The 25,046-nt window shown below is 45.1% G+C and overlaps 1 protein-coding gene across 4 annotated transcripts in view; it reads right to left on the reverse strand.

The window, feature by feature from the left end:
• The window catches only part of SLC25A30 (solute carrier family 25 member 30), a 97,496-nt gene that overhangs the window by 59,044 nt on the left and 13,406 nt on the right, over window positions 1–25,046 (reverse strand). For all 4 annotated transcript variants that reach the window (XM_029602900.1, XM_029602899.1, XM_029602902.1 and 1 more), the window contains exons 2-3: window positions 15,364–15,450; window positions 561–708 (exon numbers count right to left, since the gene is read on the reverse strand). In XM_029602900.1, coding sequence (XP_029458760.1) covers window positions 561–708; window positions 15,364–15,427 — 212 coding nt within the window. In that variant the 5' untranslated portion in view covers window positions 15,428–15,450. The remainder of the gene's footprint in view (window positions 1–560; window positions 709–15,363; window positions 15,451–25,046) is intronic.

Genomic DNA, 25,046 nt, shown 5'->3' on the forward strand with positions numbered 1-25,046 from the left:
TAAAAAAATAAAAAAAAAGGTAGACAAAAGGATTTAGGGGGTGGGGAGGAGAGGGGAAGAGGAAGGGAGTATGGGTAGGGAAGTTCTCACAGTCCACTCCTTAATTGGAGAAACTCGTGGAGGCACAATTGCATTGCTGTGCATAATCTTACAACATTGGGCCCCCCTGCGCGCGGTCATGGGATTTTATAACATGCACGCGCCAACACATGCATATTATAAAATCAGCGCATCCATGTGTGCACGCCGCGAAGCATGCGAACATGGACGCGCGTGCCTTTTAAATCTACCCCTATGTGTCTAAGTTAAGCTGCATCCATTGTAACTGCCTATAACTGCATGCCGTTCTTTGTAATTAGATTCAAAAAGACACAACATCCAGTATGCAAGTAATTTTGTAGCAGCCCACATATTTGCCAGCAAGTACAAGCATAGGTTACACCAGTTTTCAAAGCAAACAAGCATACAAATTTGCTTTGAAAGTTTACCCCTAGTTACAACTGCTATTACATGCATAGAAACTGAGAAAATTTACATGTTTTTAAATGATTTGGATTTACCCTGAGTAGAGTGCTCTCAATCCTTCTTCTTTGCCTATTCTCACTAGTGCATGTAGCATTCCACGGTACCGTATTTCTTTGAATTTTGCATCATTTGTTTGACCTTGAACTTGGAGACGCGTTTTGGTCAAATCAATGGGAAAAGTGCCTTGAAAAGAAAGATTGCATTTACTTGTAACAAATTTGTTTCATGGTTTTAAAATGTGTTCATCAAAAGTTAAGAGGACTGACATTTTGCACAATGTACTGTACAAGCAGAATTCGTGTGCATATTTATAGCACAACAGCTGCTGACGTTTTGCCAGCTTTGTTTATCCAGAAACACCATAGCAGCACCTTTACCCCAGATTACAAATCAAAACTGAAAAAGGTTCAGTGTGCAACAGGTAGTCCAGGAGTTCATCTTCTGAGAAATGTTATTGGTTGAAAAGTTACAATACAAAATATTATTGTTTCTCACACCACAGGGTAGAAGTTAAGTTAGGAAAAGATTAACTAGTTAAAGGAGGAAACCTTACATACTTTAAAGCACATTACTGGATGATGAAGACACCTGCTGGTAGCTGAAGGCTCATGGCCAGGATTTTACAGCAAAAAGTTTGCACAACAGTCACTGCTTCATTAGGACTGGTACACTTGACTTGCTGTGATATAGTTGCGATGGAGAAGGTACAGAGAAGGGCGACCAAAATGATAGGCGACCAAAAAGCCTTCCCCTTTATCAGGAAAGGCTGTTCAGCCTGGAGAAGAGATGGCTGAGGGGGGATATGATAGAGGTCTTTAAGATCATGAGAGGTCTTGGAACGAGTAGATGTGAATTGATTTACTCTTTTGGAATTTAAGGATTTTACTGGAATTACATCTGCTGAGCATGTTGCCAGATTTATCTTTATGATAGTTTCTATTTTTTTTGGGGGGGGGGGGGGGGGTACTGTCAAAAATATCCCAGTTGGCGTTTGGATTTTTCAGAAGGGCAATTTTATTTGCATTGGTTTTGGGGAATTTCACCATTAGGTTTGTAATTTTGTCTCTAAAGTGGGCAAGGTTGTTGCACTTTGCTTCAGAATCTCTCTCATATGTTATTGGTGAAGGTATCTTTGTTAGGTCAGTTACACAGAAGAGGGCTTTTGAGTTGAATTGAAAATAATGTTTTTTTTAAAGAAAAAAATTACGTTTGTTTTTAAGAATAGTTGATCTGTAATTGTGTAGCATAGCTCTGTAGTCTGTTAGTAGACTAGGGGTGCGGTTTATTCGCCATGTCTTCTCAATGTTTCTGAGGGTGCGTTTTTATTTTTTTAATTCAAGAGAATACCATGTGTTTTTGTTTTTATGAGAAGAGTATTTCCTTAGTCAATAAAGGGCAGTATTTGTCGGCTATGTTGTTGGTGATGGAATTCCATGTTGAAAGGGCGGATTCTGTGCTAGTTAGGTCTAAGTTGTTTAGTGCATTTGGAAAATGTTTCAATTAGGTCTCCCATCTTACATGATTTTCTGAATTGAATTGTGGAATTGGGGTTCGGCGGTGACTTGTCTATTTTCTTTATGGAGAAATCTTTTATCAAAGTGTGGTCGGACCATGGGACTGGTGTACAAGAGGGGAGTTCTGCATTGTGTGTGTGTGAGTTTATGAAAATTAGGTCGAGGGTATGGCCAGCTTTATGAGTAGGGCGGTCTATGATTTGTTTAAATCCCATGGCATTTAGTATGGTCAGGAGAGCTTCAAAACTTTCAAAAGGGAAACTGATAAAATGAGAAAAATTAGAAAAAACTGAAAGGAGCAGCTACAAAAGTAAAAAAATGTCCAAGAGGCATGGTCATTGTTAAAAAAAAATACCATTCTAGAAGCACAGTCCAGGTGTATTCCACACATTAAGAAAGGTAGAAAGAAGGCAAAACGATTACCGGCATGGTTAAAAGGGGAGGTGAAAGAAGCTATTTTAGCCAAAAGATCTTCATTCAAAAATTGGAAGAAGAAAATAGGATAAAGCATAAACGTTGGCAAGTTAAATGTAAGACATTGATAAGAGGCTTAGAGAGAATTTGAAAAGAAGTTGGCTGAAAAGGCAAAAATTCACAGTAAAAACTTTTTTAAATATATCCGAAGCAGAAAGCCTGTGAGGGAGTCAGTTGGACCGTTAGATGATCGAGGGGTTAAAGGGGCACTTAGAGAAGATAAGGCCATCGCGGAAAGATTAAATGATTTCTTTGCTTCGGTGTTTACTGAAGAGGATGTTGGGGAGGTACCCGTAATGGAGAAGGTTTTCATGGGTAATGATTCAGATGGACTGAATCAAATCACGGTGAACCTAGAAGATGTGGTAGGCCTGATTCACAAACTGAAGAGTAGTAAATCACCCGGACCAGATGGTATACACCCCAGAGTTCTGAAGGAACTAAAAAATGAAATTTCAGACCTATCATTAAAATCATCCATTGTACCTGAAGACTGGAGGATAGCAAATGTAACCCCAATATTTAAAAAGGTCTCCAGGAAACTACAAACCTGTTAGCCTGACTTCAGTGCCGGGAAAAATAGTGGAAAAAGTGTTCTAAACATCAAAATCACAGAACATATAGAAAGACATGGTTTAATGGAACAAAGTCAACATGGCTTTACACAGGGCAAGTCTTGCCTCACAAATCTGCTTCACTTTTTTGAAGGAGTTAATAAACATGTGGATAAAGGTGAACCGGTAGATATAGTATACTTGGATTTTCAGAAGGCGTTTGACAAAGTTCCTCATGAGAGGCTTCTAGGAAAAGTAAAAAGTCATGGGATAGGTGGCGATGTCCTTTTGTGGATTGTAAACTGTCTAAAAGACAGGAAACAGAGAGTAGGATTAAATGGACAATTTTCTCAGTGGAAGGGAGTGGGCAGTGGAGTGCCTCAGGGATCTGTATTGGGACCCTTACTTTTCAATATATTTATAAATGATCTGGAAAGAAATATGACGAGTGAGATAATCAAATTTGCAGATTTATTTATTTATTATTTATTTAATAACTTTTATATACCGACGAACGTTGGGAACATCTCGCCGGTTTACATATAACAGAACTTAGCAACAGGCTTTACAATTATTGCATAATTAAATAATGACACAGATGACACAAAATTGTTCAGAGTAGTTAAATCACAAGCAGATTGTGATAAATTACAGGAAGACCTTGTGAGACTGGAAAATTGGGCATCCAAATGGCAGATGAAATTTAATGTGGATAAGTGCAAGGTGATGCATATAGGGAAAAATAACCCATGCTATAATTACACAATTTGGGTTCCATATTAGGTGCTACAACCCAAGAAAGAGATCTAGTTGTCATAGTGGATAACACATTGAAATCGTCGGTTCAGTGTGCTGCGGCAGTCAAAAAAGCAAACAGAATATTGGGAATTATTAGAAAGGGAATGGTGAATAAAACAGAAAATGTCATAATGCTTCTGTATCGCTCCATGGTGAGACTGCACCTTGAATACTGTGTACAATTCTGGTTGCTGCATCTCAAAAAAGATATAATTGCGATGGAGAAGGTACAGAAAAGGGCTACCAAAATGATAAGGGGAATGGAACAGCTCCCCTATGAGGAAAGAGTAAAGAGGTTAGGACTTTTCAGCTTGGAGAAGAGACAGCTGAGGGGGGATGTGATAGAGGTGTTTAAAATCATGAGAGGTCTAGAACGGGTAGATGTGAATCTGTTATTTACTCTTTCAGATAGTAGAAAGACTAGGGGGCATTCCATGAAGTTAGCATGGGGCACGTTTAAAACTAATCTGAGAAAGTTCTTTTTTACTCAACGCACAATTAAACTCGAATTTGTTGCCAGAGGATGTGGTTAGTGCAGTTAGTATAGCTGTGTTTAAAAAGGATTGGATACGTTCTTGGAGGAGAAGTCCATTACCTGTTATTAAGTTCACTTAGAGAAAGCCACTGCCATTAGCAATGGTAACATGGAATAGACTTAGTTTTTGGGTACTTGCCAGGTTCTTATGGCCTGAATTGGCCACTGTTTGAAAGAGGATGCTGGGCTTGATGGACTCTTGGTCTGACCCAGTATGGCATTTTCTTATGTTCACAGTTGGGGGTTAAAGGAAGCCTGTCTACATGTACATTAAAGTCTCCTAGGATAATGGCTGGGATGTCCATGTCTATATTTTCAATGATAAATTCAATTAGAGGGGAGGCATTGTGTTCAAGTAGACCTGGAGAAGTGTATACTAAACAGACTTGTAAATATTTGGATTTAAAGAAACCAAAATTCATATTGTGGTTCTGAGTGGGAGGTCTGGAATAACAGTCTATGTTCTTTCTTTGTGGCAAGAAGGAGACCACCTCCTCTTCTGTTACTCCTGGGGATGGAGATGATGTCGTAGAGATGGGTTGGTAGCTAGTTAAACTAGGTCTGTCTTTTTAAGCCATGTTTCAGTGATGGCGCATATGTCTGGTTTATCATCTAGTAAAATGTCGTTTAAGATCGGGGTCTTTTTTTTTTTTTTTTTTTTTTTTACTAGGGATTGGGCATTGAATAGTATTAATGAGAAAACAGAGTCCCAGTAATTGTGTCAAGGGGGATAATATGATTGGAATTAATGGAGAAATTACTTACCTGATAATTTCGTTTTCCTTAGTGTAGACAGATGGACTCAGGACCAATGGGTATAGTGAACTCCTGCTAGCAGTTGGAGACGGCTCAGATTTCAATCTGACGTCAGCCCCTAGTACATATACCCCTGCAGGAAGTGCAGCTCTTCAGTATTCTCCTTGAAAAGCATTGCGGATATATGTGTGTCTGACTGATTAACTTAATAATTTGGTTAACTTGGATAACTTCATAACTTGGTTAAACTTGATTAACTTGAACTGGTTGATTGACTATAGCTGGAGACCGCCAGTGTACTCAACCAGAAAGCGTCGACACCCGGCAAGGTGGATGCCCTAGGTAAATGAAAAAAATGACTTACTCTTGAACATCTGAAGGCCCTGCGTGACTGCAGCCAAGGGTGGGATGCTGAGTCCATCTGTCTACACTAAGGAAAACGAAATTATCAGGTAAGTAATTTCTCCATTGCCTAGCGTGTAGCAGATGGACTCAGGACCAATGGGATGTATAAAAGCTACTCCCGATCCGGGTGGGAGGCTGCCTGTGACCCACTTAGTATTGCCCTTGCAATTGCTGTGTCCTCCTGAGCCTGAAAATCCAGACGGTAGAATCTGGAGAAGGTATGGATGGAGGACCATGTAGCCACCCTGAAGATCTCGGCAGGTGACAGCATTCTAGTTACTGCCCATGTTACTGCCTGGGCTTTGGTAGAATGGGCCTTGACCTGTAGAGCTGGTGGCTTGCTAGCTTCTACGTAGGCCGCCTTGATGACTTCATTGATCCAGTGGGCGATGGTTGCCCGTGAGGCCGCTTCCCCTTGTCTCTTTCCGCTGTGAAGGACAAAAAGGTGGTCTGTTATTCGTACGGGCTCGGACATTTCCAGGTATCTGGATAGGAGTCTGCCGATGTTGAGGTGGCGGAGACTACTGGTTTCTTGTCGTCGTTGGTAGCGAGATGGTCTGGTTAAGGTGGAAGTGTGAAACCACTTTGGGGAGGAAGGAGGGGACCGTGCGTAGTTGGATGGACCCCGGGGTGAGCCTGAGGAATGGTTCGCGGCAGGACAGTGCTTGTAGTTCCAATATGCGGCGGGCTGAACACACCGCCAGCAAAAACACAGTCTTCAAGGTTAACAGGCGAAGGGACAGGCCTCATAGGGGTCTGAAGGCAGTTCCCGCTAGGAAGTCCACAACGAGATTGAGATTCCACAAAGATACCGGCCACTTTAGTGGTGGGCGAATGTGTTTGACTCCTTTCGGGAAGCGTGACACCTCTGAGTGAGAGGCTAAGCTGTCTCTTTCGCTCTTGGAGCCGTAGCATGACAGGGCAGCCACCTGTACCTTGATGGAGTTGAGGGACAGGCCCTTCTGTAGTCTGTTCTGTAAGAATTCCAGGATCACAGGAACTGTGAATGAGCGTGGTTTGATGCTGTGGTCTTCGCACCAGGCTTCAAATACTCTCCAGATCCTTATGTACGTTAGGGATGTGGAGAACTTGCGTGCTCTGAGGAGGGTGTCGATTACCGCCCCTGAGTACCCGCTCTCTCAGGCGAGCCCTCTCAATGGCCAGACCGTAAGAGAGAACTGAGCTGGGTCCTCGTGGAGGATCGGACCTTGTTGTAGCAGGTCCTGTGTGGGGGCAGGGGTAGGGGGTTCCCTGCCAGCAGTCTTCTCATGTCTGCGTACCAGGGTCTCCTTGGCCAGTCCGGAGCCACCAAAATAACTAGTCTCTTGTGTAGGTGTATCTTGTGAATGATTACGCCCAGTAGGGGCCACGGCGGGAAGGCGTAGAGTCCCCGGGGGCCAGGGCATCGATCCCTTGGGACTGCGGTTCCCGCCTGCGGCTGAAGTATCTGAATACTTGGGCATTGGATCTGTTTGTCAGAAGGTCCATGTCCGGTGTCCCCCACCGATCCACTATTATCTTGAAGGCTGTGGGTGACAGCCTCCATTCTCCTGGGTCTAGACTTTCCCTGCTGATGAAGTCTGCCGTGATGTTGTCTTTCCCGGCGATGTGGACGGCGGAGATCTCCTGGAGGTTTGCTTCCACCCACGCCATCAGGGGGTCTATTTCTAGGGACACCTGTTGGCTTCTGGTTCCCCCCTGCCGGTTCATATAGGCCACTGTCGTGGCGTTGTCCGACCTTACTCTGACCGCTTTGTTTCGAAGTCTGTGGACGAACAGCATACAGGCTAATCTGACTGCTCGCGCTTCTAGGCGATTGATGTTCCATCCCGCCTCTTCTGCATTCTACTGCCCTTGGGTGGTTAGCTCCTCACAGTGTGCTCCCCATCCTCGTAGACTGGCATCTGTGGTGAGTAGAGTCCAGGTTGGGGAGGATAGTTTTGATCCCCGGCTCATGTGGCTGGCCTGCAGCCACCACCGTAGCTGGGTCCGAACTCTGCCCGGGAGTGGTAGACTTATGGTGTAGTTCTGGGACCTTGGGCTCCACCGTGATAGGAGTGAGCGCTGTAGGGGCCTCATGTGGGCTCGCGCCCATGGCACAACTTCCAGTGTGGATGCCATCAGCCCGAGGACTTGCAGGTAATCCCATGCTGCGGGACGAGGATCGTTCAGCAAGGTTTGTAGCCTGTTCCACAATTTTGATCTCCTTCTGGGGGTCAAGCTGACCCTGTCCTCTTTGGTGTCGAATCGGACTCCTAGGTATTCCAGCGACTCTGAGGGCTGTAGGGAGCTTTTGTTTGTGTTGACTACCCATCCTAAGCTTTCCAGTAGAATTATGACTCTGCTGGTTGCTTGGCAGCTTTCCTCCGGTGACTTTGCTCTGATCAGCCAATCGTCCAGGTAGGGGTGAACAAGGATTCCTTCCTTCCTCAGTGTTGTCGCCGCCACCACCACTATTACACCTTGGTGAATGTCCGGGGTGCTGTGGCTAACCCGAAGGGTATGCCCGGAACTGGTAGTGACGGTTCAGGACTTTGAAGCGCTGATGTTCCTGATGAATGGGGATGTGCAGATAGGCCTCCGAAAGATCCAGGGATGTGAGAAACTCTCCTGGTTATATTGCCCTTATAACGGATCGTAGGGTTTCCATGCGGAAGCGAGGGATCCTGAGGTGGCGGTTGACAGACTTGAGATCCAGGATGGGCCTGAATGTTCCCTCTTTCTTGGGAACGATAAAATAAATGGATTAATGGCCAGTATTTATTTCCTGTGGAGGTACTGGGGTTATGGCTTTGAGTGCCAGTAGCCTGGACAGTGTAGCTTCCACTGCCGCCCTCTTGGAGGGGGTGTGGCAGGGTGACTCCACGTTCTTGTCCGGAGGGTTTCGTAGGAAATCCAGGTAGTACCCCTCCCGAATGATGGCTAGGTCCCACTTGTCCAAGGTTATCTCGACCCATCTGTGGTATAGGGCTAATCTGCCCCTATGGCTTGGCTTCTTCCCTGGGATGGGTCAGCAGAATCTCATTGTGTGGTGCGGCTGGGGCCCATACCCGAGCTGGCTCCCCTCTTGTGCTTGGTTCGAAAGGACTGGTTCCTGCCCGTAGGGCGGGGCGCTTGATAGTTGTTCCTGTAGGGATTGAAGCGCTGCGAACTTCTGCCCTTGGAGGACCTGGGGAAGGGATGCTGATTTCTCTGTGTCTTATCTTTCGGCAGTCGCAGCAATGTGGACTCGCCCCATTTGTCTGGCAGTTTCTCTAGTTCACTGCCAAACAGGAGGGATCCTTTGAAGGGCATCCTTGTGAGGCGCGTTTTGGAAGATGCTTCGGAGCCAGAGTTATCTCCTGGCAGCCACCGCAGAGGACACTCCTTTGGCCGCTGTGCGCACTAGATCGGAGGCAGCGTCTTCTAGGAATGATACCGCTGGTTCCATGTCTTCTCCTGGTGTGTTGTTCCTGGTTTGTGATAGGCAGGCACGTGTCACCACGGTACAGCAGGCCGCAATTTGTAGAGACACAGTGGTGACGTCAAATGATTGTTTGAGGATGGACTCCAGACATCGGTCATGTGCATCTTTGAGCGCAGCTCCTCCCTCCACTGGGATAGTGGTGCGCCTAGAGACCGCTCAGACCATAGCATCCACGCTTGGGCATGCAAGAAGATCTTTGGTTGCTAGGTCCAGGGGGTACAGGGCCGTCAAGGCTTGTCCCCCTTTGAATGCGGACTCCGGAGCATTCCATTCCAGGTCAATCAGCTGTTGTGCTGCTTGTAACAGAAGGAAATGTCGAGAAATCTGTTGAAGACCCTCCAGCAGGGGGTTCGGTTTCGGTTCCCCTGAAGTACCTGGGCCCGGGATAGCGAGCTCCGTCAGACATTGATTGATCAGGTCCGGGAGCTCGTCCTTTGTGAAGTAGCGTCTCATGGTTCGGTGAGGCTCTGTCCTCAGGGGGAGCTCCCCTTCTTCTAGGGGTTCGGCTTCTTCCTCAGAGGTGTCTGAGTCCTCATAGGTGGACTTCTAGGTAATGGGAGCCTGTGCCTAGGTCTTGAGGGGCCTGGAGCATGTGGGTCCTCCGGTGGAGCATGTGGCTGGACAGCCAGAGGTTCAGTTTGCATTTGAACAAAAGGCGTGAATCCCCTTGAAAAACTCCACACGTGATATGGACGCTGGATCAAAGCAGAGGGGCGCTGGTTCTTGGGGGTCCCCGTCTGTGGGGGGGTCCCCCTGGCTAGGTCCGGGGTGCCCCCTGAGGAGCTGAACTCGGCCCTGGGTGGGACTGGCCCTGAGCTGGATCTCCCAGGGCCTCTTCGCACTGCGTGCACAGGGCGTCGGCCTCCTCGCTTTGTGTGGTTCTGATGTGGCATGCTGGGCAGAGGCCTTGCGCTTTAATTTCTGTTCCTGGGGGTGCCATGGTTGTCGGCGCATAAATCTTATGCGCTCCGGTGCACTTAGATTGTGCGTGTAAGTTGTGCGCGCGGCTGTGCTGTAGATATGCACTCGGCTATGTGCGTGCAAGTTATGCGCGCGTAAGTCTATGCGCACAAGTGCTTTGTGCGCCTGGCTCAGAGATGTGCGCTCGGAGGCGAACGGCGCAGCGACGGCGAGCACATGGGCAATATGGCGACCCCCTCCGAGAGTCTCCACGTGAGCAGACTCTTGGAATAGCCGGGGCCTGGCCCTGCTAGGGCGGATCAACCCGGTGGCACTGGTCCCAGTCGGTGACCTGTGCTCATCCTCGACCCTTGGAGACTGGATTTGAGTAGAAGATTTCTACCTTACCTTGTCTTCGGCGCTTCCCGGTTACATCCCGGGCAGTCTCCGGCTGCGGGGGGAGAGGGCAAATACCTTCACCGCCGCGCTCGAGGGTGCACCCGCTGCCTCAGCTGCGCCCGAAGGATCAGGGGCTAGGTGCTCGCCGCAATTCGGCTGCCGGACTGAGGCTCACCTCCGAGGGAACACGGAAATCACCTCGGGAATCTCAACTGGGGGAGGGACCTGAGGGTATCACCGCAGGAGAGCGGGGCTCGTCTTCAGGTAGGTTTTCTTCTTTCAATTTTGGGATTTCTTCTTTAAGTTTGATCTAATGCTTGGGAGCGTGCAGATAGTCCCTAACTGCTATGGCAGGGGTCGGGAACCTTTTTGGCTGAGAGCCATGAACGCCACATATTTTAAAATGTAATTCCGTGAGAGCCATACAAGACCTACCAAGTTACTTTACTACAACCCCCCACCCTCCTGACCCCCACCAAGACCTGCCAAAAGTCCCTGGTGGTCCAGCGGGGGTCCAGGGCTCGCAAACAAATCTTTAATAAAGAAGTAAAAATCTAACAAAACCCCCCAAGACTTACTACAATACCCCCCCCCCCCCCCAAAGACCTGCCAAAAGTCCCTGGTGGTCCAGCAGGGGTCTAGGAGCGGTCCGGGAGCGATCTCCTGGACTTGGGCTGTCGGCTGCCAGTAGTCAAAATGGCGCCGACGGCCCTTTGCCCTCACTATGTCACTGGGGTCGAACAATGGTGGCGGTAGCCCCTGTGACATAGTGAAGGCAAAGGGCCGTTGACGCCATTTTGATTACTGGCAGCCAACGGCCCTTTGCCCTTACTATGTCACAGGGGCTACCGCCGCCATTGGTCGACCCCAGTGACATAGGGAGGGCAAAGGGCCGTCGGCGCCATTTTGACTACTGGCAGCCGACAGCCCAAGTCCAGGAGATCGCTCCCGGACCGCTCCTAGACCCCTGCTGGACCACCAGGGACTTTTGGCAGGTCTTGGGGGGGGGGGGGGTTGTAGTAAATTAATTTTGGAGGTCTTGGGGGGGTTGTTAAGATTTTTACTTTAAAGATTTGTCTGCGAGCCAGATGCAGCCATCAAAAGAGCCACATCTGGCTCGCGAGCCATAGATTCCCGACCCCTGTGCTATGGAGACGGAAAATACTGAAGAGCTGCACTTCCTGCAGGGGTATACGTACTAGGGGCTGACGTCAGGTTGAAATCTGATCTGTCTCCAACTGCTAGCAGGAGTACACTATACCCATTGGTCCCGAGTCCATCTGCTACACGCTAGGAAAATCATCTTGGCTGAATATTTAGTCTCTTATTAGGGGTTTCTTGTTGCAATGCAGATGGCTTCTGATCATAGAAATGGGATTATTTTCCATTATAGGTTGAAACTTACGGGTGATGCAAGTAAGACGTTTATGATCTTCAGATCTATAAGATTGTTTAAGGGCGGGGCAACAAAGGGGCACACTAAGGGGCAGGCCCCTTAGTTGCGCTCCTTCGGCGAGCGACACCCGGCGCCTCTGGTATCTTTGTCCTCCCTCGACGTGCTTCTGACGTTGCAGGGGGCAGAGTCTCCCACCAAGGGGGGGGGGGGGGAGAGAGGGAGAAGTCAGGTCAGCCGGGGGAGATCACAGACAGGCTCGGGCTTCCGTGTGGAGCAGCTCCGCTGGATGCAGGGCCTCAGATGAGGCACTGGCGCGAACGGCTGGTGAGCACAGGATTAACAGCTATTAATCAATTTTACGTAGGGAATAGCCATTGTTACTAATTGCATCAGTAGCATGGGATCTGTTTGGTGTTTGGGTAATTGCCAGGTTCTTGTGGCCTGGTTTGGCCTCTGTTGGAAACAGGATGCTGGGCTTCATGGACCCTTGGTCTGACCCAGCATGGCAAATTTCTTATGTTCTTATGTGCTAGGCTATCCTTCAGGGTCCCAAGTGCAAAAGCACAACCCTCCCGCCCATCTAGTGACCCACTCTCCCTAGCCCCACTGTTCTCTATCCATATAATTTCAGTAAAATTGGGAATATCTTAGCACATACTAAGACATAATAAAACTCAACATTATATTTATTTTTATTTATTTTTAATTTTTATATACCGGAATTCCTGTATACAATACAAATCAATCCGGTTTACATGAAACAATAAGTTACCCTGGTCTGTGCGGACCGACCGGGGCTTATTACAAGGAACACTGAACATTGAACAGTAACAATAAACCATTTAACGTTTTCGTATTTTGAAACAATACACGAGTTAAACTTTTTACAAGGAACGTTGAACAGTGACAATGAACCATTAAATGTTTTCGTATTTTAAAGATAATTAGCGGGTTAAACATTGCAAATTAACTGGTGGACAAAGATAATCCAAGTTCTGTGGTTTGACTAGGTTAAAACCAAGTGCATGATAATTGCAGGGAGATAGGAACAAACTAAAACAATTTACTCTTAGGGGTACAAAGGAATAATAATAAATAAGTATACAAATATATAGTATATGTATTAAATGACTATTAAATAACTTGAGAGAAAATGAGTGTAGAAATTAAATATATATAGACATGGTGTTAGTGACAAAATACAATGAAAGGAACTGAAAAGAAGTCAGTAAAAAGGGGCCTAGTTACATTCTGGAGATTGGAACGCTTGCCTGAAGAGCCAGGTTTTTAATTTTTTAATTTTTTTTTTTTATATCAAACAACTAAAAACCCTCCATCTAAAATGAATAAGTTATACCTTTTCACAACTGGCTAATTGATATTAAAGATTGTTCAAACAGCCTTCCATAATAGAAGAGCCTGTTAGGAAAAACGAACAGGAACTGGTCCCTTGCAAGTCCTGCCATCTCTCTCCTGTTGGCTTTTTTCTCTAGCTATACCTCGCCTAGCTCTCAGGGTGTTAGCTCTGTGGAACTACATGCAAGCCCTGTCTGCAGGGCCCTACTACTGTACTCACTTCAGTCCCTTTCTCTTTTGGAGCTCCCCCCGCCGCTCTGGAGTAACATGTGCAGAAGTGCAGAGTGTCGCTATGTGCAGAGGCCCCTCTTTAAAGTTACTATTTTTCTCCCCTTTTCAACTGTCTCCCTGCAAAACTTACTATTAAGCTGACATGCTGTTTGCAGGGCCAGTTCTGCCTGTGTGGAATACCTATCCCATTACATTTATTCCATTGTATATTCTGTTCTTGCTAAAAGTAATAGTGTAAGGAAATGAAAAATGCAAGAAGTTATGAGAATGGGAAAATAAATGGGAAAAAATATTTTTAAGTACAACTTTTTGGATGATTTCTAAGGATCATGTGTTAAGACTAAAACAGTGCTAAAATGTTTATAAATCTATGTTTTGAAGGTCTACTCCAATGTTAAAAATGACTTAAATGAACACTCATCACTTTCAATAGATGGTTAAGACTTTAGAATAATTTAAAAACTCCACTCTAGTTTGTTTGTAGTATTTGCAATGCATTCAATGGTATTGTAGTTGGGGGACCTTGGCTAATAGGTCACTGTATGCATTTCTTCAGTCATATTTCCACAGCTGCATATATAGAGCCATATTACAGCAGTGACATGAGAAAACTTCTATTTCTACATTACAGGTGGAATCCATTACAAGCACCAAGTATTAAAGGACTAATTTTTAAAAATCACAAAATTTCTCTCTGGTGATTTATTAGTCTTCATTATGAAATTTATTTTTTGTCCTGCAACTTCTTCCTCCTTCAGGCTTTCCCACTCACTTGTTACCAGACATGAGTGGTGAGCAATTTTTCCTGGTAGCGCAATGCAAAAAATAAGGCACAGCTCGAAGTTTTGCTATGAAATATCAGGCTGGGATTGTATTGGTAGTGATGCAATTCCTTTGCTGATGATTGCTTGGCTGTTGGATAGAGAGCAAGCTTTGCAGCCATGCCGTGGACCCGTGGCACTGTGATGTCCTCTGGAAGTTGTATTTATTTTAAACTGCTTTGTTATTATTTGAAAAGCATAATAAGTAATCAAACTGACTAGAGATGGAGCAGCCAGAAGAACAGGGGACAGTCAAGGAGGACCATGGAAGTTTTAAAGCTACCACTCCAGGTGAGCATTAGCTTTCTAGAGGTAGGGGAACTTGTAGCTCAAGGCTAGCTAGCAGAAAGTGCACCATACAGTTTTACAGGTAGTTTAAGGTGACTGTTTAACAGTTGGGCAAGTTTGATTATAATACCTGCTATATGGACATAAGAGCCCTGATCTTAACAAGGCCCGAATTGTATTGTTACCAGTGAAGTGTCAGTCTGAGCAAAGGAAATAAAAAGACGTGGTTTCCACAAGATTGCCTGGCTGGTCGGCTTTTTGGTGTTTTCTTACAATGGACCAAGGCAGGACATGAACAGCGGCCTGTCAACGATAAACCCAATGTAAACAATACCAACGAATTAATGTACTGGTCTCTTTTTTATACAGCACTCTGTCACCGAAATACTTATGTAAGACCCTCTATTTACGAGTAGGCATATATCCTACCATCTCGTTTGTCATAGGGGTCTGAATTACTTTAATAATAAATCCTGCATGCCTTTTGTTTACTTAAGTTTTTCAATTTTCTTAAAATCCCTACACGAAAATTATAGGGAACTCCCAACTAATAACGCATGCAGGATTTATTATTAAAGTAATTCAGACCCCTATGACAAACGAGATGGTGGGATATATGCCTACTCGTGAATAGAGGGTCTTACATAAGTATTTCGGTGACAGAGTGCTGTATAAAAAAAGAGACCAGTACATTAATTCGTTGGTATTGTTTACATTGTGGTGTATTGGAATACACAGTTTGTGTGTGTGGGTTTTTGTGTGATTGATATCGTGATTACAACGATAAACCCAAACATTTTACTATAAAGTCAGCACAGTCTTAAAATTGTAGCTAAATACCAAATGTAAGATATTAAAAGAACTATCCCAGAATGTATATTTAATAAAAAGTATTGCAAAGTGTTAATAATCTCCTAAATTACATAGTTAATTGATGAGACTTACCACATTCAGCAGTTATAGATGCTAGACCTCCATAAACAAATGGCTTCCAGTTAAGGACAGACATTTTCACCAAGAAAATGTTCTTTTCTGTAAAAAGAACAGACATTTAATATTAATTTGACAGACTATCAATATCAAATGAAGCTGCCATATGGAATAGTTTCAGCAATGTGTTATATAACAGGTCTTTTATATAACTTAATGCTGCGGTAGAAGATGTTTAGTAGAACAAAAAGCTGTCAACTTTGTAGTCTATTAGTATTATTTCTATTACACTAAAAGAATAAGAAAACAGTTGAAGCAGCAAGTCACTAAGACTAGTTTACTGAAAGACACTGGTGTATCCCTTAGATGTCCTTGTCCAAGTCCACAAGTCAATGATGAGCCGTGCAGCAGAATTCACCGATTCATATGTATCTGACAGGAGCGGCAATGTGACTGCTTCTGCTATGGCCCCTGAAAATGGACATCTCATTTCACATAGGCCACCTGAGCTAGGATCTGTGTGCTGATGAAAATAAAACCAGCATGTTACATGTAGAAAAATTAAGTTAGGCTGGTCAAATGCACCTTCTCCCCTTTATGCAGAGAATACAGGTTGGGAACACCCAGATAAAAGCTATTTATAAACAGACCATAACAGCAGATAAGGCATCAGATCATAACAGCTCATCTAGTCTGCTCAATTTTCTGACATTTGCATTTCAGCCTCTCTACATTAGATCACTATTTTCAAAGCTAGTTCATTATCCCCATATTATTCCAGCCAAATCTCCACTATTTTGGACAAGATTACTACAATACAGCGAACAGGTCTTTATTTATTTTTATTTATTTAAATTCTTTTAATATACCGGTATGATAAGACCAGGTCTTATCATACCGGTTTACAATAAACTAGGGGGTGAACCAGATAACAATGAAAGCAAAAAGTTACATTATAACAGGGAATGTGGAACTAGGGCTGTTAGAAGAAAGGATAGTTTAACAATTTCAAACTGGAGAGCAGAGCATATGGAGAGAGAGTCTTCAGAGTAAAACTAGTTTTGAAGTGCTATTCCTCTACTCTTGCTCACGTCAAAACTAGCCAAGGAAACATTTAGCTGTTTCAGACATTAAATAGGTTTTGAACAGAGCCTTAGATCATGTATGCATTTCAACTAGTGTTACCAAAATTTTAAGAACATAAGAGAAAAACCTACTACTTACCACCCCACCCTCTACAATCAACTGCCCCCCCCCCTTCTCCAAAATATATGATCCATGACTCCCAGAGCCCCACCCAAACTCAGGTAGCAAAACAGCATGACAGTAATGGCAACAGCCAGAGGAATGCTGGGATGCATAAGGAGATGTCCAGGTCATTGGCAAAACCTTCACTAGAAAATTGTGCCCAAAATGGTGCAGGGGCAGGGTCTGCTTCAGAAGTCATGTGAGAGTAGGATTTTCCAACTCTGCAGTGTGCAATATGTGCACAGAAGCACTGTCCCGTTCCCCCCCCCCCCCCCCCCCCCAACATGAGTTACCAACTCACCTCAGGTCAACCAAACAGGCTGATCCAACTCTGGTTTTGCCACTCTGGATTCACAGCTCTGATCATTTAATAAAAATCAATAGGACAATCAGAACTAGATCTTCATATATGAAATGGGGCAAAACCAGGACTGAATTAGTATATTCAGTTGACTCACGAGTGAACAACCCTACAGTGGCCTTCTCCCCCCCACAGAATACGATCCTTTGAGTGGTCCTCAAGCCATTCACCTGGGACATACTAAGGGGGGTGCAATAAACTGGGGCAAGGGAGGTGGTCCTCCCCGGGTGGAAACAGGGGGAGGGGAGCCATTGCTGCCAGCATATACAAAGGTCCCGTGGTGGCACGGAGAAGTAATCTGCTAGCGGGTTTCCTACTCCCCGCCAGTAAAAGCAAGGTCCTGCGGTGGAAGAGGTGGCCCTACGGCGCTGCCGGCATTTCCTCTGCAGCCAGCAGCCGAAGAAGAGGTCCAAAATGTGTGTGAGAGAGTAAGACTGGCCCTGTCAGAGTGCCTGTATATGTGAGGGTATGTGCAAGTATGAAGGGGTGCCTGTGTGTGTGGTGGGTTTGTGAGAGATGTGTCTGCGAGAGTGCGTGTGAGAGGAATTAAAGTCTGTGCACTCTCCTCCAATCCACAACAATCTCAGGTTGACTAGAAATCTAAAGTCCCCAAATATGGAGAGCGAAAGGTTTTTTTTTTATCCTTGTTAGTTTTAATTAAATGTGATGTGTGTTATTTTGAAATATTTTATTAGTGTTTGGTAATTCAATTCATCAGCTGATTTGATATGTATATTTTAGTATGGTTTTACTATTCTGATTCATTTATATTTCTTGATTGTATTGTTTTAAGGAATAGTGATGATCTGCTTTTCCATTATTGCACTACATACAGAATCTGGCTTGCTATGATTTCCAGTTCAGTTTGCGTCTGTGTGTGTGTTAGTGCATGAGAGAGAGGAAGCATGTGTGTTGGTGAGAGACTCAGAAAGTGTGTGTGTGTGTGTCTCACACACACACACTTGGTGAGACAGTGGAAGTGTGTGTGAGTGAGAGGGAAAGAGGGTACATTTGTGCATGTACATGTGTGCCCCCAGTCTACAACAATCTTAGGATGACAGATATGGAAAGCAGAAGATTTTTTAAATCCTTAGTTTTAATTATTGGGTGTTTGATGTGTCTGCTGTTTTAAAATATTTTATCGACGTTTAGGAAATTTTAAAATTATATACGAGGGTAGGGGTGCCAAAGGAAGTATCCGCCTGGGTGGCAAATACTTCAGGTACACCACTGCCATTTACCCTTCCCTTCAGTTTCTCGTCACCAATTCCAGTACCCCCCCCCCCCCCTTCCCCAAGTTGAAGCCTGCTGTATTTACCTTCTAGCAACTCTCCTCCTCGACTCCTTGAGTAGCAGGAGCACCGATTATGGCTAATGACATACAGCCCTGTTAGTGCCCTCTCACAGACTGATACCTGGAGGAGAGGAAAGCCAACCTACACCTCTCCCCAGGTACACCACTGCCTGACAGCAAAGCTCCAAGTATCTATGAAGTTAAAGAAATAGGAGACTGAGGTAATGAGAAGATAGCATTTCTGAGCCTGGTGAGATGCCTTTGGAATGCTTTCTGCACTGTATGGATTTTACGGAGCATCTTCCTAAAATCTTGGCAGGGGGAGGGGAAGAAAGTCACAGTTTGATGAGATTTTAGATTTTGGGAGTATTAAAGCAAGTATTTTATTCTGTTCTTATTGTATATTATTTTTAAATACTTGTATAACCTGCTTTGATTTAATTTATTTTTTGGAAACTATCTTTATTGAGTTTTGAAACATGTACAAGAACAGAATAACCAGATACAAGATACATATTTTACCCCCCCCTCCCCCCCAGACTACAAAAGTCCACCAAGGATGATCCTGGAAAAGGAAAAGATCAGTGGTTCTCCGTGAGGTCCTGCATCTCCTCGTCAGCTGTGTGAGGCCTGTCCATAGTCCACGGGTCTGGTATGTGGCTGATGCGAGGAGTCAAAGAACGGGTAAAAGCAGACCATATCAGTATGGTGGCCCTAGATCGCTTTGGCATAACATCAGTTAATATGGCATATTCCAAGGAACAAAGCCGGAGCATCTGGCAAAACCAATGCTCATAGCTGGGTGCACCCCTATTGAGCCAATTGACCAAAATTACTTTTTTGCCCATGAGACTCGCCTTCAAGAGAAACAAACGTTCAAAAGATGTTAAATGTAGGCGATCCAGGGGGTCCAAACCAAATAACCATAAGGTTGGGTCGAAGGGTAAGAACTTTTTCAAGAATTTTTGACATGCTTTACGAATCAGGCCCCAAAAACGGGAGATTGCACTACATTCCCAGAAACAATGGAAGAAATTACTTCCCTCAAATAAACATTTAAAGCATTGGGAAGTGTGCGTAATTTGCATTTGCTTTGCTTGACAGGGGGTGATGTAACTTTGCCAAAGGAATCTATAGCCAGTCTCCCGTAAAAGAACATTTTCAGACACAAGGGCCAAATCCTTGAAACAGTCCGTAAATTCGGAAACTGTTAAAGAGAATAAAGGCCACACCGTCCATCTGTGATAAAGACGACCCAGCATACATGCATCTTCCAAACCAATAAGCTCTTTGTAAAAGTGGGACGTAGTAGGCCTATTAGATTTCCCTGACTGTAAAAAATCTCCAAGGGCCTGGTGTTCCACCCTCACCATCAACTGGGAGCGTTCTGTGTGGATAAAGTGATTGAGTTGCAGGTAGGCATAATAGTCAGTAGCCGGTAAATTAAACATTTGTTGGAGTCGGGGAAACGGGAGAAAGGCCCTTGTTACCCTATCGGACAAGTCGGATATAAAGTGTAGGCCAAAAGTGCTCCACTTGGAAAACGTCCCCTTACCCTGCCCTGGTGGGAAAAGATCGTGACCCACAATAGTAAGTAGAGACGTTAAGCGGGACTGGAGTCCCATAAGACGACATAATGTATGCCATGCCTTCCGATTTGTGCGAAGAAACTCCTGCGTTCTGAGGTAATGGGGAACATGGCTCGCGTCCAACTGTAACAAGGGGTTCAATGAAAGAACCCCATACCACTCAAGGAGACATTTTTGTGGGGTGAAAAGAGAGGTACCAAACAACCAATCTTTCACAAATCTAAGACTACAGGCCAAGTTATAGAAAGCTAGATCCGGGCACTCCAGCCCCCCTTGAGCCTTGGGACGGACAAGCGTAGAAAAGGGTATTCTGGCTCTCCTCCCCCTCCAAAGATAGACCCGAAAAGCCAAAGTGGGAGTAATTGCATAACATATAACCATTTGGGCAACAAAATCAATTTGAAAAGCTGTATACGACCCGTTAACGACAGAGGTAGATGTTGCCATCTGTTAAAAGCTGCCAAAGTAGTCAGTACCAAAGGGGAGATATTAACTTTGTAAAGCTGGGTGATGTTAGTAGGGATGTGTACCCCCAAGTACGTGAGGCTATCTTTCACCCAAGAAAAGGGAAAAACACCCGGCCAGGCGGCTCGAACAGACCCGGTGATATCAATGGCTTCGGATTTATCATAGTTTATTTTTAGCCCAGTGAAACACCCAAAGTCCTCCAACAGCTGTAAGACCACCGGAAGGGAACGTAACGGTTGGGTGACATAAATCAAAAGATCGTCCGCGAAAGCGGCTATTTTAAATATATGTTTGGGTCCCCCAAAACCCTTTATCTCCCGACAGGCATCAATTTTCCTTAAGAGGGGGTCAATATAAAGTATATATAGCAAAGGTGACAACGGACAACCTTGTCGGACTCCCCTCTCTATCTGAACCACATCTGAGAGGCACCCATTCACGATAATACGTGTAGTCGGCTGATGATAGAACAAAGAGATGTACTGGAGAAAATCTCCCCTAATGCCGAAACGTTGCAAAACCGAGTAGAGGTACGGCCAGGCCACGCGGTCAAAAGCCTTTTCAGCATCGAGACCGATGGCTAGAGCCGGGATATCTTGATTTTGACAGATATGTTGGGCAGTGATAAGCTTAAGGATATTTGCCGTCGGTTTTCTCCCCCTAACAAAACCCGTTTGATGGGAGGACGCTAAGTGAGGGAGGAAAACATTCAGTCTCTCAGCGAGAATTTTGGTGAGAATTTTAAAACCGCAATTTAATAAGGAAATGGGTCTGTAAGAGGATGGTTGTTGTAAGTCCTTGCCCGATTTGGGAAGGACCGTAATATATGCCTCATTAAAGGAAACAGGGAATTGTCCTTGCGTCAAGCCTGCCAAATAATAATGGGTCAAAGTCTGACTAAGGTGAACTTGCAGGATTTTAAAGAAATCATAGGAAAGACCGTCTGGGCCCGGGGATTTCCCCGACTTCGTGGCTGCGATGGTCTGCATTACCTCATAAGTCTGTATGGGCCTGTTCAGAAAAGTCAGTTGAGATGCCGTCAGCCTTGGCAGAGAAATGTCCTGGAAAAAAACATCATCAAGATGTTCTGTAACCAGGTCCGGGGTGTACAACCGACGATAGTACTGTCGGAAAATTTCACATATATCTTTTCCGTTATTGGTTATGTCACCCGAGTGATTCTTCATAGTGGTAATAAAGGAACGGTGTCGCTTAGTCCTGGTCAGGTTCACCATCAATTTACCCGGCTTGTTCCCAAACCTAAACAAGTTTTGTTCCCCTTTCTGTAGATAGTGAGGGGCTCGTGTGGTTAGTAAGGTATTGAGGCGTCCCAGTATACTGTAATACTCTTTTCGGTGACTGTCTAAATTATGCCCAATCAGTCTCTTTTTTGCCTGTTGAAGCAAAGACTCCAAATGAAGAATAGATTTATTAAGTTGTTTGTTACGGAAATGCACATATGCAATGATCTCACCCCGAATCACGGCCTTCCCGGTTTCCCAGAAAAGGTGGGGATTATCAGTGTGTTGGTGATTATTTTTTGCATAGTCCTTCCACTCATCACAAAGGGTGGATTTAAACTGCACATCATTTTTTAAGTAATGTGGAAAACGCCACAACCTCGGCTTAGTAGTGAGTGTGGGGGCCAGCATAGTGATAGATATTGGGGAGTGATCCGATATAGCCTGAGATTCAATATTCGCCTCAGCTATCTGAAAAAATACAGTATGAGAGGTTAAAATGTAATCGATCCGAGATAATGTACCATGGGACCTGGAAACATGGGTGTAATCTTTTTCACTAGGATGTAGGGTACGCCACACATCCAGCAAACCCAAATGGTGACACAGATAGGCAACCCCCTTCTTTTTCTTTCCCAGGGGAACAGTTGGGGGTGGGGATTTATCTAGAGAGGGATCCTGTACACAGTTAAAGTCACCTGCCAGATACACCGTACCCTGGCCATGTACATGCAACAGGGCGGCGAGACGCGGCCGCTGAAAAATGAAGACAGCTCTAAAGAAGCCAAGATATTAGAGAATGAAGGAGGCAAATCGCGATTTTCAAGCTGGGTAATTTGTTGAGTATCAGATACAGAAGGACATCCCCCTGAGGCAGAACTTCGGGTTTGAAACACGCGCGTGTCGGGGAGAGGGAGACCAGCCAAAATTTGGCAACAGATGAGTATTGCGGTTCCTCTCGTATCTTTTGACACCTTTGTGCTATGAACAGCGGTGATTTAATGCCTATCATCGATCATTTTTGCTTGACATTTAAAAAAAAAAAAAAAAAGGAAAAATTGCAAAAAAAGTTTAAAAATTTAAAGATGTTATAATTAAAGCAAGGTGGCCCTATACCTAATTAGGAGTCTGTATTACTTTGACAGACCCTTAGAGTGAGGGGCCTACATATATTTGGCGAGATTGATTCATATGAATTAATTACCAGTGTTACAATTGTTTTTGGTTTTGTGGGTTCACAAATAAGGTACGCTGGAACACAGTTGTGAAAGGGTAGAGGTTTGTGATTGATATCATGCAACAGGTTAGCCATACTAACAAAGAAGTCATGTGAATAGTCGTTAGGGGCATAAATATTACAGATAGTAACCAATGCATTATTCCACAAACCCACCAACAGGACGTAACGCCCAGCTGGGTCAACTATACGCTGTTTAAGTTGAAAATTGGTGTTTTTATTAATCAAAATGGCTACTCCCGCTTTCCTATGGGCAGCCGGGGCATAGACACATAAGTTCACCCACTCCCGTTGCAACTTTTGGCTCTCTACATCCGTAAGGTGCGTCTCCTGTAAACATGCTATATCTGCATGTAAGCGCTTAAGATGGGACAGCACCTTTTTCCTCTTGATAGGCGTTCCCAGACCATTTACATTCCAGGATATTAATTTTGCCATGAGAAAAAGAGAAAATTATGCCTGGATAGGCAGGAGATCTCAAAAAAAAGAGAGGTGCCCCCAGCCTGGCATCCCCTCTGCATAACCCTGTGGGGCAACATCAATAACCTCTGAAGAACACAGCAAAACTGACAGCCCCGTGAACCACTGTAGCCTAGGACCAAAAAAAAACAAAAAACACTGAGGATCATATTCCATTGATACAAAAGTAGTCTGCAAACCCCCCAAACCCCCCTCCCATCCCCCCACCCACCCCCTTTCCCCACCCCCAATTCTTCCCACCCATGGATCCTTCCCCTTCGCCCCCTCCCCCACCCCCCCAAATTCCAGTGCCCACAAGATCACAGACCCTCCCTTAAGAAAAAGGAAGAGAGGTGGTACGTAGCAATGTGACCAGGCACCATCCACTATTAAGAAAACACATAAGTAAAACCACATCCAAAATCAACCACAATTCGTGATAACCAAGTGTAAACTCCAAACAAGGAAACATGACCGTCGGCATCCTCATTGACGACCAGTCCAACGTTTACTGTCCGTTTGGCTTGCTGTGTTGTTGTCGTTTGGTTTTTTTTTTTGGGGGGTTTTTTTTTGCACTGATGACCAAAACGGACGGGCAAAACAATCCCCCGATCTCCACGGGGAGAAACCCCATCAATGTCCCGCTGATATAAAGAGGCATATGCTGCCAACACACAAAGCCATGTCCAAGTCCAGAGGGACAAAACCCATAGGCCTCCGCTGCATAAAACAAAGAAGAGGACCTAAAAGAACATGGTCCATATGACCAAAATAGCGCGGCAGGCCGCAAATCGCCTGGAAGAGCATAAGTAGGAAAAGTCAAAAAACAAAATTAGTCAGTTCCAAACAGTGAGGCGTCTCAGGCGGAAAGGTCCCACTGAATCGGAACCCGTCGCGAAAGAAAAAAAACCCCTGTAAGGCCATCAAACCAAGCTGGTTCCGCTGAAGCATCCACAGGGCCCGATCCCACGCCACAGTCCTGGCCCCAGACTCAGAACCCAAACAGTTCAAAACAGAACAGTAAACAGTCCATAAGGAATCAAATAAGAGCGTGCCCAGCAAAAAAACAGGGCACTCACTGCCAACCGGCATAAGAGGTCGGACGAGGAAAACCGCCCAAGGCAGAGCTAACAAAGAACTCAGTCCCCAGAGAGACCATCAACAAAAGATTTTGCAGCCGTTACGTCCTTGAAAATATGAGCCGCTCCTGCGTGCCAGATTTTAAGGGTGGCGGGATATTGCAGTTGAAACTTAACGTTTCTCTTGAAAAGGTCGGTACAGAGTGGGCTATAGGTTTTCCGTTTGAGCGAGAGCAGCGTGGAAAAATCCGGACCGGCACGCCCTGGTACTGTAAGTCCTTCTTTAACCGTGCGGCCTGCATTATCCTCTGCTTCTGAGCCCAATTTAGAAAACGTACAACAACAAGACGTGGCCGTTGATCAGTCTCCCTGCGTCTCCCCAGTCTGTGCGCTCTTTCGACACCCAGCTTCCCTTCCAATTCAGGGATCTCCAACACGCTGGGCAGCCATTTTTCCAGAAAGGGAGCTAGGCCCTGCTCCTCGATAAGATTCAGGTAAAGCGGTAATCCTAAGATTATTACGACGTGCCCTGTTTTCGATATCGTCCAATTTTTCAGTGGTATCTCTCGCCGTTTTTTCCAGCGCCACTATTTTTTGGGTTAAAGAGTGAGTGTCGTCCTCCAAAGTCGCTATACGCGATTCAGCCTGCTCGAGTCTTGGCGGGAGATCCGTAAGGGTTTGTTTCAGGTCTCGAAACTGCTGCGTGAGATCGGAGAACCGAG

The sequence above is a fragment of the Rhinatrema bivittatum genome, chromosome 5 (genome assembly GCF_901001135.1).
Source record: "Rhinatrema bivittatum chromosome 5, aRhiBiv1.1, whole genome shotgun sequence".
In the NCBI taxonomy this organism is placed as follows: Eukaryota; Metazoa; Chordata; class Amphibia; order Gymnophiona; family Rhinatrematidae; genus Rhinatrema; species Rhinatrema bivittatum.